We start from the raw sequence: 13,888 nt of genomic DNA, 5'->3' as shown, positions 1-13,888 counted from the left end.
TTTTAAGTATTTTAAGATGTTATAGGACTTTACATATTATCTGCAATAATAATTAAAAGCGATTTTCGAATTAATCATTGTCATCTAATATTCATTTTTATTTGTTACAGGTAATATATCTAGCTGACAATTTCAATCTCAAAAAGTCAGAAGAACCTGAACAAGTCAGATTAGAGGAGAGGCAGCATTCGGTCAGAACTTTGCTTTACGAAGACCAAAGGAGCTAGCAACGTACACTACATAGTTGTTATCAAATTGTTATTTTTTTGCCGTCCTTTTATAATTGGACGATATTTAAAATCCGTTATGAATAAACGATATCGGATTTTAAAATAATCCATGTTTTGTCTCTCTCTTCCTAATAATAAAAGAGACAAATATTAGTAAGTTATTTTTTAAAGTTTATAGGTGCCCGAAATTTTGCATATTATGGGAACGCGATATTTTAAAAGATAATGAATGAGCCGAAAAAAATCGTTTTAAGGTTTGGTTTACACTTTGTGAAGTTGCAATTGGATAATGCAGGTCTCTAGTAAAGTTTTAAATAATTAGAATAACATTGTTATAATGGTTTCTTATGTTCAAGCGAATGTTAGATAGGAATCAAAGTATTTTTCTGATTTGAATGCGGTTTTTAGGTTATAATTTTCTTTCGACGTTTCGAAGCAGCCTTCATGGTCAAGAGACAGACAAAAAAGAAATATGAACCAGAAAATTTTGTATCAATATTTCGTTAAAACCTTGTCTTTACTAAATTTTGAGAAATATTCCTTCGTTAACACAAATTTTGTCCCGAAGCGGAAGTCGAATTTGCCTTTCGTTTCACATCCCATTCATAGCTAAGCTATAAAGGCTGTTAGTTAATGTTCTGCTTTGCCTACTTCGCAAGTGTAAACAAGCCTTTAGACCACATATCGCTGTATAAGGTAGCCGAGGGCCGTGTTTTTGTAAAATTCCGTATAGGTTTATATTTTTAAGTGACATTTTTATTTTAGTTAAGGATACGCTTTTAAAACTATAGGTATAAGACTCAATCTTAATTGACAAATATTTGTCTACAAACGAGTGTTTACTTTCTGTAGAGGAAATGAGCTTCTACATTTGTTTTTACCCGACTATGGCAAAGGAAGGGTAATGATATCATAATAACTATTATAAATATCAGTATTAAGAAGAAGGGACATATTTTTAAATAAAATGTAACGTACATATTATTCCATGTGATTTTAAAAGTAATTAGGTTTAAACAGAACATATTTTTAAAAATATGTTTAAAAACTATTATTTTTTATATAGTATACTTATCACATTAGTATGTATTGTATACATTTGATTGTATATATTTTCATTAAATAAGACTGTAAATATGAAGACATAATTTACAAATGTTGTAAATATAAATATTTAATTGAACATATTTTTTTTTTCATTTTATGATACAAAACCTTTAACCGTCTTAAAAAAAAATCAGTAAACATAATTATAAAACAAGTGTGTTTTAGCGATAAATAAAAAAAATGGTGTTGCTAGAATTTTTTGCATTAATATCCGAATATAAAAAAATCCTTAAACCTCTATAAATTTATCTATAAAAAAAATGTTGCACCAACTAAATAATCTGATGAAAAACAGAGTGCTGCTCGCCATCAAGCGGACTACTTGATGGCTCGTTTCCCTACAACGGCAATAAAAAAAAATGCATTTTCGAGAAAAAAAACATCGCTTTTTGCCTCGATAAATCGCAGTCTCCTGCCTTCTATAATAGAGCAACACCAACAAAATCCTCAATCTGTGCTTGACAATGACACAAAAATTGTACCCGCAATACTAATAACATAGACCCTTCGCCTATGTAGGTCAGCATTGCATAACCGGCGTAGGCCCATTACAAACCATTACCCAAATAAGGATGCGCGTTCGATCCCGTGGGAACCCTGTTATAAGAAACCCGACAATTTACTGCCATCTACATTATGTAAATCGGAAGAAATTATAAGAATCGGTAATTCAGAGGATTTTTTTAATTTTAAATTTCGAATGCCTTTATCTTTGAAAATGGCGGTTATTATGACATAAGGAAAATTACATGTTTTTTCACCTTACTTTTTTAAGGTGGTATGAATAATAAGAATTTAGTTTTTATTTAAACAAGTCTACTAACTGTTGGTAAATAGATGTTTCAACTATATAGTTAGTTATAGACCGAACATCAGAGCCCAATTTTACGCTCCAAAAGTTATTACCAATTGGTAATAAGTAAGGCTCGACCGAGACGGGTTTTTCAATCTCGGCCGAGACCGAGACCGAGACCGAGAATGAAGTTAAATCTCGGCCGAGACCGAGAACCGAGACCGAGAATAGACAAATCGTGAATAAACTATAAAAATGTTGTTAACTGCTTACTACTGTAGGCACTGTTTTATAAAAAAAAAACCGCTTTAACAATCAAAGTCAAATAACATAATATAGTAAAAAAACAATTTTTTTTCGACATAACGTTTTCTTATGTTTACGCGAATGTTAGCCATTTAAATTAAATTATTTTTCGGATTTTATCGCGGTTTTAATATTTTACTTTCTCCCGACGTTTCGAAGATTTTGCAGCCTCCATGGTCACGGGGGGGACTGAGGTGTTGTTCATCCGCAAAGTCAGAGTTACAACATCTATCTACATTTTACAAATATACGTTTTAAAAATTTTTAGCAGTTGGTGGTCCGATCTTCGCAGAATGAGCTCACATTGTCTTGAAGTCTGACAGCCGGTCTTTTGGGTTCCGATTTAATTAAATGTAGAACTGAATCCCAGGCTTGTGCAAGCTTCCAACCATCTTCCCTATTGAAATTAGGATGTTTTTTAATTTCAATAGCCTCGCGGGTCATCCTAGGTAGGAATCGGTGTTCTTTGGCAAGGATTTGTGGCTTGTCTAGTCGCAGATAATGGTTGGAGCCTCCTTCAGAGTGTTCAGCGACTGCAGACTTCGTAGAGCGTATTTGTTTCACGTCAGCTATATGTTCTTTTACGCGGGTTCCTATATAGGCCAAATAAAACAAAATATAGGGACCAATAAATCGGAACCTAAAAGACCGGCTGCCAGACTTCAAGACACTGTGAGCTCATTCTGCGTAGATGGGAGCACCAACAGCTAAAATTATTAAAAAGTTTTTAAAAGTAGTTACATTTATACAATTTATACGATGTATTAAATATTGGATCCCACTGCTGGGAACATCTCTCCTCTACTACTGAGAGGGGTTAGGCATTCACTAAGCTGGCCTAGTGTGGGTTTGTTACTTAATTTTATTAACTACAAAATTTAAACTAATTTCTATTTAACAACAATGGCTAAATAAACAGTGAACGAAAGGCGCGAAGGCGGCCGCAGTTCACCAACTGGGCCTCCAACCAATCATACCGCAGACTGCCTACTCACTCACTCACACCGAGCGACGAATATGCCCGCGCGCTGGTTTGTATCTCATTCTGTTCTGTACAAAGTTACATCTCGGTCTTTGCCGAGAATCTCGGCGGTTTTTAGCCGAGAACCGAGACAAATTTCTCGGTTGGATTTATAGCCGAGAATACCGAGACCGAGACCGAGACCGAGACCGAGACCGAGACCGAGATCTCGGTCGAGCCTTAGTAATAAGTCACTGTTTTATTTGAAATGTCCGTGTAACAAGATGTCATAGCGACCTTAGATATTACAGTAAAAATACTTAATATATTTACAGAAAATATGCTAATATTCACATTAAAAACGTACAAATCATACTATGGAAAAATATGAAGTATTAATATTTTGCTATTTCACGGTAGATTGAGTAACCATCATTTAAACGCAAATTTTTTGTATAACAACCTTCCCAATGTCCGCCCTACATAATCTTATATTTATATGAACTAAGCACGTACTAGATTTGGCGTTCCGAACATTCATCGTGTTCAACTGAATTGAACTGTAATCCATTCAAACTGATTTTAGCATGGTGTCAATAATGATGTTTGTGGTTGTGTACGAAATGGCGCTCATAATATAAAAACGCGAGTCTAAATGCTAACTTAGAAGTGAATGAAAAATATTAGTCAAATAAATAAAATTATTTGTACAAGTGAAAAAATAGATTACAACAGTAAAGTTTTGTTCGCCATTTTAGTTCAGATTTTGAACAAATAGTTTATATGGACGTTCGTGTCTATAGAATATACGTCTATGCTTAGAACTCTTTGTTTGTATAACTATTTAATTTTAAACTTAAAACCTGATCCGATCAGTAAAAAGACTATTCCATTGAAATACAAAATTTAGCTCTACAGTAACTCGTTAATTATTGCTAATAATTAGCTCTCTATATTGTACTGAACACGTAATTGCGATAAAACTGACGGCTCATCAAAAGATACGAACATTTGCATGATAAACTGCGACATGTTGCTTCTGCCCTTAATTTGAACGATAAACTTCTATTTAGGCGCAGTATCGTAAACTTAAAGCTTTGTGTTCAACAAAACTTGATAAATCACGAGCTTTAAAGCTTTTAGAATGTTATTCAGTATACACCGGGCTTTCGTCGGTTTGAATCATAGCTCGGGAAATACTTTCTGTGGGTTTTCTTTTCTAAAACAAAAGCCACAAACACGTAAATAAACTTCAAAGTAATCACGGTCGCCCATGAACGAACAATACTAGAAATACTATAGGTTCTTTGAAGAAATGATTGGTGGAAATTATTGTATTTATGTTAGGTATTCCCACGATACGCAGCGAATGTATTAGCTTGCATTTCTGTTACAATCATACTTACACATAACATTCAATTGTGTATACAACTGTAGTTACAAAATTGGTAGAAATTAGCTCGACAATAGCGACGTTTTGGACCTTTCACAGTGTACTGGCGAAGGGCAAAATTATCCAAAAGGCAACCCGACACAACATATAAGTACTAATAATATGCATAAATAATAATATAATAATAATATTAGCCCTGTATTATATACTGTCCTACTACTGGGCACAGCCTCCTACTACTAAAAGGGATAAATGCGGCCTGGAAATTACTCTAATGATAATAAGATATTACATAAATTAAGAAAAGGAAGCCGGCAGGAATCTGATTATAATATGGGCCTTTCGCGACTGCAGTGTACTCTTCATTATTTTATGAACATGACGCGCATTATTGTGCAACATTGCTTAACATGTCTATACAACCGAATAACATTTATAATTTATTAACTGACGTTTGATTTGGAAACGACAATTGTAAAATACAGAGTTGTAAATCATTAAAATTAATGTAAACGCATTTTGGTATAAGAATTAATTACAGATTCAGATAACCTGTAGCTTCTCTGACTTAGGGAAAAGTTGTCATATACTTTTATCCCACCTTACAACTTGCACATTATAAGCTCGTACCATAATATCGGACTAACAGAGGACAACATTCGGAAAGAATGCGAAAAATAAATATATACAAATACAAAACATTTTACGAATAAAATAAAGAAATTATAAAAAACTATAGAAATATAACACTAACGCACACATAAAAGAAATACCAATGAAAAAAAAAACAAGATATTATTGTTAGTGATTACAAAGTTACTAGTCTATCGTCCCAAACGGCATGAGAACGAAAGTAATCCCATACAGAAAAATATTTATAATAATATCCCATTCACGTAATATTATAACAAAAAAGGAACAAATTAAATATTTACATAATTCAAAATACTCGTAGAAAACGTTTAATCTGATATAATGCATTCTATTCACTATAAAGGCGAAGAAAAGCAACAAACGATGATATATTTTTCCGCCACACCTCGTGGGGAAGAGAAAATGATTCATAAATCACAATAAAGGAGTGGGGGCGTGTCAAAAGAACCCATCCGAATCCCATCATTTGGAAATTGACAATATACAAAACACAAACACAATATTAGATAAGTGGGAAAAATTGTGATTGCCAATTATCAAGAGCGGAATACATTCAAATTTCGAACGCTACTAAATTAACAGTTAGAGATTGTGTTATCTGTAGTATTGTTATTTGAGAATTCTTTAATATAAGTATACTAAAAATCAGTATAAATTAGCAAATATAAGTTAGAAATATTTTTGTAATTCGATCATCTTGGAATGAGATTCCTATTTGGAATACCTACCAATCCTATCTTCATGTTTCAGAGGAATTTTAGCACTCCGTGATTTTCTAAATATCAAATATATACTACCAAATCCACAAGGATTGTATATTGCCTACCGCCTAGGTACATTATAAAAACCTTACGATAACATCGCATGTCCGGCGTTGCTAATTATTCTGCAATTTCAACAAAGCAAGGGAAACCCTGTGAGTCGTCAGTGATGTCAGATTCGATGGACTCCCCCAAACTAGAAGGAATTTAAACGTAATGGGGGAAATTCGAGCAGCAAAATTTAAAAACCAGAAAGAGTAAAACGTACTCTATTGATTGTGTAAAGAACCGTTTTTTAATAAAAAAAAATGTAACCCCCTTATTCATAAACGTTTTTTATCTAAGGACGAAGTAAAGCTGTGATAACAAGCTTGTTTCTCAGTGCCCAACGGCACTGAGAAACAGACATAGGGCCGTTGTGATTGGCTATTATTGTTGTATCTCAATATTAGCCAATCACAACGGCCCTATGTCTACGCACTGAGAAGACTGCCATGCCGTCAGCACTGAGAAACAGACTTGTTATCACAGGTTTACTCGGTCGTTAGATAAAAAACGTCTATCAATAAGGGGGTATGACTTTAAATCGCGCACATTTTTGGATTTTTCCTCACAATCATATATTTTAAGGGTTTTTATTTCAGTTAGAGGTATTACAAAGCAGACATCTGGCATCACTGAATCGGTGAGTCAGTTCACGCTGGGGTGCTTTACAATTAGCTGCAGTCGGCTGAGTGCCCTGGACATGGCCGTTTTTAACGTTTTTACCCGCTGTTCCACGAAACCTAATGACAAAATGCAATTGCGCGTGGCTTCACACCCATAATAACATTTTTCTTCATGCTAAATACATTTTATGGCTAAACTAGCGACCCGCCCCGGCTTCGCACGGGTGCAATGCTGACTATTTAATGGATGTTATTATTATACATATAAACCTTCCTCTTGAATCACTCTATCTATTAAAAAAAACAGCATCAAAATCCGTTGCATAGTTTTAAAGATTTAAGCACACATAGGGACAGAGAAAGCAACTTTTTTTTATATGTAGTGATATCCTGTTTGGAATATTCATTATTGAATTGAGAATTCTAATACTAACTTCTGATATCGTTTTCGTCACAGTGATATCAGATAAAAAAAAAATAGGTATATGCATTCTGCCAATCGAATTAAGGGCGTTGGACTGAGGGCTAAATCCTTTCAGAAGCAAAGGAGACCCAGATCCAGCTGTGAATCAGAATCATACAGGGTAGATATTATTCTCTCTAAGTCTGTAAGATATCGACATATTCAAAGATATACCTAAGAGTAAAGATAAATGACTGCAGAATTCATATAAATCATACAGTGAAAGTTATGTCGTTAATCGCAAAAACGCTACACGGAACTGTAAAAATATGTCTCACAACAATAGGCATGAGTCAAACGAAGTTTCTAAAGTTCATCGACCAACGATCTTCCGAAATAATCAACTGGACCGGACTAATTAAATTATCATCATAAATCATAAATATGAAATGTAGATTCGCAACTAGAATTTGTATTTTGTAACTTGAAAAATGCATCGCAGTCACTGTGATGTATAGTATTACAATCATTTATACATATTATAAAACAAAGTCCCTTTTTCTGTCTGTCTGTATGTTATCGATTTTCTCAAAATATACTGAATGGATTATTATGAAATTTGGAATGGAGATAGTTTAAGACCCTGGGAAGGTTATAGGCTTTCTATCCCGGGAAATACATAGCGGGACTATTATGCGGGAAAACTCCTTCACGCGGAAGCAGCCACGAGAAAAAGCTAGTATTATTATAAGATGAGAATAAGTTCAATGAACCGTGGATGCATTCATTGTAGGTGTAAGCTTTTGTATGTATTATCGGGATTTTCCATTCTTATTCATACAAATTAAATATTATAATTTTTTTCATTTTCAACTGCAAGAATTCTTCATGGATGTAAAACTACCATAATATTAAAATCCCCAATGTATGGCAACACCTAAAATAGCCCAAGGCGTCAAATAATACCGTAGCCAGCGACGACAGGCAACACAAACAGCTAATGGGCGATCGCGGTGCCGAACGATTTATGTTATTCATAGCACCTGTATTATAAATAAACTCATTAATTTCTCTTTATAATTAGATACGATGAAAGTAGAAAATTTATTGGTCGAAAAGATAGTGATTTTGTGTTGTTTCCTTATTTTATTAGGGATTGACTGAAAATTCATTCTACAATCTATATTTAATTTAAGGATATAAGCTTTACTTGTCCAAACCTATATAAATTAAAATTATATAAGTAAGTATTAAGACAATACGTAAACAGACCCTTTTTTCAATTAGGTAAGTAGGTATCTTTCGGTAGTTTTGATTTCATTTTTCGAATCCGCTAATCTCTACAAACTCTGCTGAGATTCCTAAATACAAGATTATCCCGGAGTTTTAAAGCTTACTTCATCTCGGGAATTATCATTATTCCTTTTAACCCCTTCTATTACCTCATAATTCAGACAATAACTGTCATTCCGCCCAAGAATCGCCATTTTTCGTCTACCCCTATAACAGATTGAAAATAAGGCGTCAAAACGTAAAGGATTTTTCATTTTATTTGTTAATTTCTGTTTATGAACCCTTCAGAAAATCCAAGAATAATACTGATACATTTTTCAACTGGTAACATTTATTCAAATTAAAAAGAAACATCGTTCAACATTCAAAACATTCCAAAGCACTCGGGCACATTTGAAAATAGAAGCACCTTGCGCGGTAAAATGAAACCGGTGTATGGTGAACTTATTTATCAGCGGCCATTTTGGGGGCGTTAGTTCGATGGTGGGACCCTTTTGTTAGGTACGGGGTCGCTAACGAGATTATCCTGTCTTGCTTAACACACAATGTTACGTGTGAATACAGGAAACTGTGGAGTTACATTGCTTTATTTGTTTTTAGGGTAGTAACAATATTATAGAATCTCATAGATATGAAGGAAGGTAGGGAATTTAGACATGTTGTAATTATGATTTGGTATTAATTAGTCATTTAAAAACCAATTTATTTCACAAACACGCTACATTGTAGAGTCTACAATTTCAACCGTTGTTCATTATACAAAGAGCATAAAATATTACGATCGAAATTCGTAATTTCCAATAACTTTCACCAAAGCCTCAAATATAATTTTGAATTGCTAAACAAATTGCTTCATCTGTTATAATTAACATAACTCCCAACGTAGAACAGTAGTCCGTTTAAAAAAATCTAACGCAAAGCTCTACACATTTCTCTGTCCGCCCGCATCCGATCCTCGCACGCGTGGGCCGAAAGACAAACAGACTGACACCGTGACAAGCAGATAAACACGCGTTTTACAACACAAATAGATCCTTTTACGGCCCTGATAGATAGGACCGAAATAGAACTTCATTTACTGATGTGGCTAATGTTTGAGAGTAAAATTAGGGTTGCTTGCACGTGGGCTGTATGAGGTTGTAATTTGTGTGTAAATTTATTTGTGATTTTATAAATTGTCAGGATTTTAGTAACCTTTGTGTGGGTAACATTAGTATACAGTTGAAGTTAAGGGAGAGAGAAATTTACATGATTTAGTATACCCATGATTAGAGTAATTAAATACGAGACTTACGGAAAACTAACTAAGAAAGAAAATTGCAATATACAACATCAATGTTGCACTAATTAGATACATGTTGTACCGCAAAGTCTATAGCAAGGGTCTAAAATTTAAAATAATAATTTTGACAGCCCTGCAACCAAGTTAGGATCTCTGAATGGAGTTTATGTTACGGCGGAAACACTTTTACCTTAAAAAACTTTTGTAACGAGTTCCGGTTTTGCTAGTTCTGTCTTATTTGTCGACAAGGAACAAACACTCTCTTGTCTTCAATTAGTTGGATCAAAATTACCTTTATACTACAATGTAATGGAGGTGTACCTTTCCTCCCCTATTTAAGATTGAACTCTCCGATTTTATAATAACATAATATGATATTGATACTGTGATCTGTGAGAACTGTTGTGGATATTGTTTTGTTTATTTGGTTTTATCTATAGGTTTTTATTTCTGTAGCTTTCCAAATAAGGTGAAATAAAAATAAATCTTATGTTTGTAAAATTGTTTTTGCCGTGTTTATTATCTACGTTAAGCTTAATTAGGGTGACTCTATCACGTGACTCTTAATTTTTTTTAACGACTGAATTTTAGATCTGTCAAAATCTTATTACTTTTGTGCTTAAAATGGGAACCAAATTTAGAACTCAATCTAAATAATACAATACTGTATAATAAAGATAATTTAGGACAAGTAAGTTGTACAATCATGGAAGCTATGCATTGCTTTGATGGCAGTAGGTATACATTTGTGCTCCTTTACATTAAATGCTTTTTGTTATAGAAAGTTTGTATGGCAGACGTGTATCAACAGACAAATTTTATTTGAATTTCTAAGGAATCTTAATCTGTGTTCTGTTTTGGTTTGGAAAGTTATACTTATTTGAATAAATTTTATTTTCGTTTATTTTCTTATTAAAAGTCAAGTGATGTATTTATATAACATGTTAATCTTCAATAGTTTTGTTTCAGAATAAATGTTATCAGTTGATGTTAAATAATCTGTTTGAAATTTTTATGTTGTTTTACTATCACTACACGATATTTCTATTAAATATTACAGACGTAATTGTACTTATAAGAATGGATCGTGGAATTCCGAGTCAAAATAAAAAGCCGAATCAAAAGCTAATACAACAAATAAAAACCAATAACAATAAGTCCTAATAACCTTTTTGCTAAGCTATTGCTGCGTAGGCGCCGAGTGTCAATGTGTGCTGAAGTCTCCTCGAAGAATAGAAAGGCTTTCTATGCAACTCAAGTGTCGAAGGATGGCATCAATGCCGTCAAACAATTTTCAAGCTTATTTTATTGTGATAGAGTTGATATTTGTGATTATAGACAGGCGATAGAACGAGGCTGCGGTATATTGTTTTTCTTTGTGAGGACAAAGTCGTGGAGGGTGCTTTATGTCGCCCACTTTCTATAAAGCTATGTTCGTGTACGTATCCAATGTAAACCGATAAATCGCTGGCTCACTATTACAAGGTTCCGTTACCGTATTTTACAGGTTATCAATGAAAACGTCCAATCCGAGACTATTTAAATAGGTATTCATTTAACAAATGAGAATTTGTGCGGAAAATTTATTAAATTAAGTATGTTAAGCATGAAATGAAAAACCTTCCGTTTCCTAGCCAAAGTAGATATAATGCTGGTACCACCATCATCTTGAAAGTGCATTTGATTTTTGGATCCTTTCAGCAGCCGGCTAGGCAATCGTATTAATATTATCTCTATCCTATTTTGGAAGTCAAATAACATCCTACGGCCAAGTCATAAGAAGATACTTTACCATATCATGATTTCTTATGTTTACGCGAATGTTGGACAATGAAATAAAACTATTTTACGGATTCTATCACGATTTTCTTCGTGGTCACGGGGCGGACTTACTTTACCTTATTTACTTACTTTAACATATCTTATAGTACAATGGGCACAGGCACTTCTAACTAGAAAGCCGACCCGAGATGCGACGGAAGCGAATCTGAATAGCCTGTAAGAGTACTCGATGGACATTGCACACGCCGTGTCTACAACCTGAATGAGCATTGTTCTACCTCTTTGTGTTTAATTGTATTCATTACGCTTTCAATGCGATAATGACAAGCAAAGCTTTTGAGTTGAACAAAACTAGGATATTGAATTTTGAGCAGCATTACTGGCTTTGTTGATCTTTCGGAATATGATAATGAAATTTGAATAGGAATGGATTTAGCATAAAATATTATTTGCCCTGGAAACGGGTAAGGGTAACATACTGACGTATGTTATTACGGCAAGACTTCGTAAGGATGAATACACTTCTTTTGCCTAATAATCTAAAAAAATATAGCTAGGTGTTACCACACTATAAAAATAGAAACAATCATAGTAATAAAAGGTCGACAAATAAATTTTACAGCACCATTGACTTTGCAATAGACGTAGGTGTCTGTTCGTACCCTGATCCCCTTTGCCCTTGAACTTACTAACGTTCAAGTGCGAGGATGTGCCAAAACGCTGGGGGCGTTGAATTGGCTAATGGTCCAATTGGCCACTTCGCTCTTCCTTTATAATTTGTGTCATATCGAATGAAATGATTTACTGCACTACATTTTGCGATGACGTCGTATGTAAATGATCATTTAAGCCCCTTTGTATAACATGATAAGTTTTCTTTGTGATGTTTGTAAATATCCGCTTGTAAGTATCCTGAAACGACGCGTCCGATTGCTATGACGTCAAAATATACGATAACAATACGGCGCCGGAATATAAATTAATCAAGATGTAAGATTATTTAAAACATCAAACAATGGATTTCAGATGACGCTGTTTCGCTTGGATGAACCTAGTCATAATAATAATAAATAATTGTTCGTCTTATATATCGTTATTAGAGCAATCCTCGGCTATCGTCTACCCAATTTGCGTCAATAGTTGTTTAATTATATCCCAATGCAACAAACAATCACAGAAACCTATTTTGATGCATTAAGATGGTAATGTCTGGATAACACATAAAATCTAAGGAACTTAATAGTTTACCACGTTATTGAAGAAAACTTTAATTAAATCTAATATACTAAAAATATGTGTAATATTGTCCACAACACTATAATATATTATAAAATCTACACATTATGTTTTATCTATTGAAATATCTCTAACAAATAACTGACAAGCTCAAATATGACTAAACTTAAAAATACACGATGATGTATTGTTTTGATACAACTTTGTTATAACACTTTACTTTTAATGTAAATTAAGATAATAAATCATTTACATAATTATACTAAAATAACATAAGCTAAAATGTACGAGTATTTTAACAGGCGGAGGCATGACCCATTTTGATATGATAATAATATAGTTCAATATTCAGATCCAGAAATCTAGAGTTGTTATTGTAGGATAACAATAATATATTGTGTGAGTAAATTAGAACACAACTTACGCTGTGTAATATTCTGATATTTATTATGCCACAGGCAGAACAAAACCTACCATAAAAAAATCTAACTATATTTTGACACATGGAATCTAATAAGCATTCACATATAACATATGTTTTTATAGTGTAGAGTGCCATAATATGTTATATTCATTGACGTATATTCTACCGATTATATCTTCTTCATGTTAAAAATCCAAAAACTAAATATAGTTAATCATGTCAAATGTGTATTTATACATTAAAATAAAATTCATTTTCAAAATGCATTGCATTCAAGATATAGATAACCCAGCGCCATCTACCAACAAAGCATTACAAACTACATACTTAGTTTTTTTGTTAACCCCTGTGCAAATTAATATCCCACGTATAAAATATTCATGTAAACACCTAACTATCTTTGTACCTCGTTATGAATTCTTAAAAAATAATTAATTATAACCTTCCAAATAGAATTTTATGAAAGTCGCAGGTTCATCCACAAATTACGTCACGCAAATATTAGCATTTTTCACCCCTCCCCTATTTATTTCACAGGTATTCACATGTGTGAAATCACAAGTTTTGCAATTTTACTACTAGAACTGAATAAAAC

The 13,888-nt window shown here is 33.4% G+C and overlaps 1 protein-coding gene across 3 annotated transcripts in view; it reads left to right on the top strand.

Annotated features, from left to right (window-relative positions):
- LOC115446202 (phospholipid phosphatase 2) overlaps positions 1–1,417 on the top strand; it is a 36,588-nt gene extending 35,171 nt beyond the window's left edge. For all 3 annotated transcript variants that reach the window (XM_030172771.2, XM_030172772.2, XM_037439120.1), the window contains one exon: positions 111–1,417. In XM_030172771.2, coding sequence (XP_030028631.1) covers positions 111–227 — 117 coding nt within the window. In that variant the 3' untranslated portion in view covers positions 228–1,417. The remainder of the gene's footprint in view (positions 1–110) is intronic.
- The last annotated feature ends 12,471 nt before the right edge of the window (positions 1,418–13,888 follow it).

Source organism: Manduca sexta, chromosome 16 (genome assembly GCF_014839805.1).
Source record: "Manduca sexta isolate Smith_Timp_Sample1 chromosome 16, JHU_Msex_v1.0, whole genome shotgun sequence".
Lineage (NCBI taxonomy): Eukaryota > Metazoa > Arthropoda > Insecta > Lepidoptera > Sphingidae > Manduca > Manduca sexta.
The sequence above is the reverse complement of the archived record's forward strand: the minus strand, read 5'-3'. Positions and strand labels throughout refer to the sequence as shown.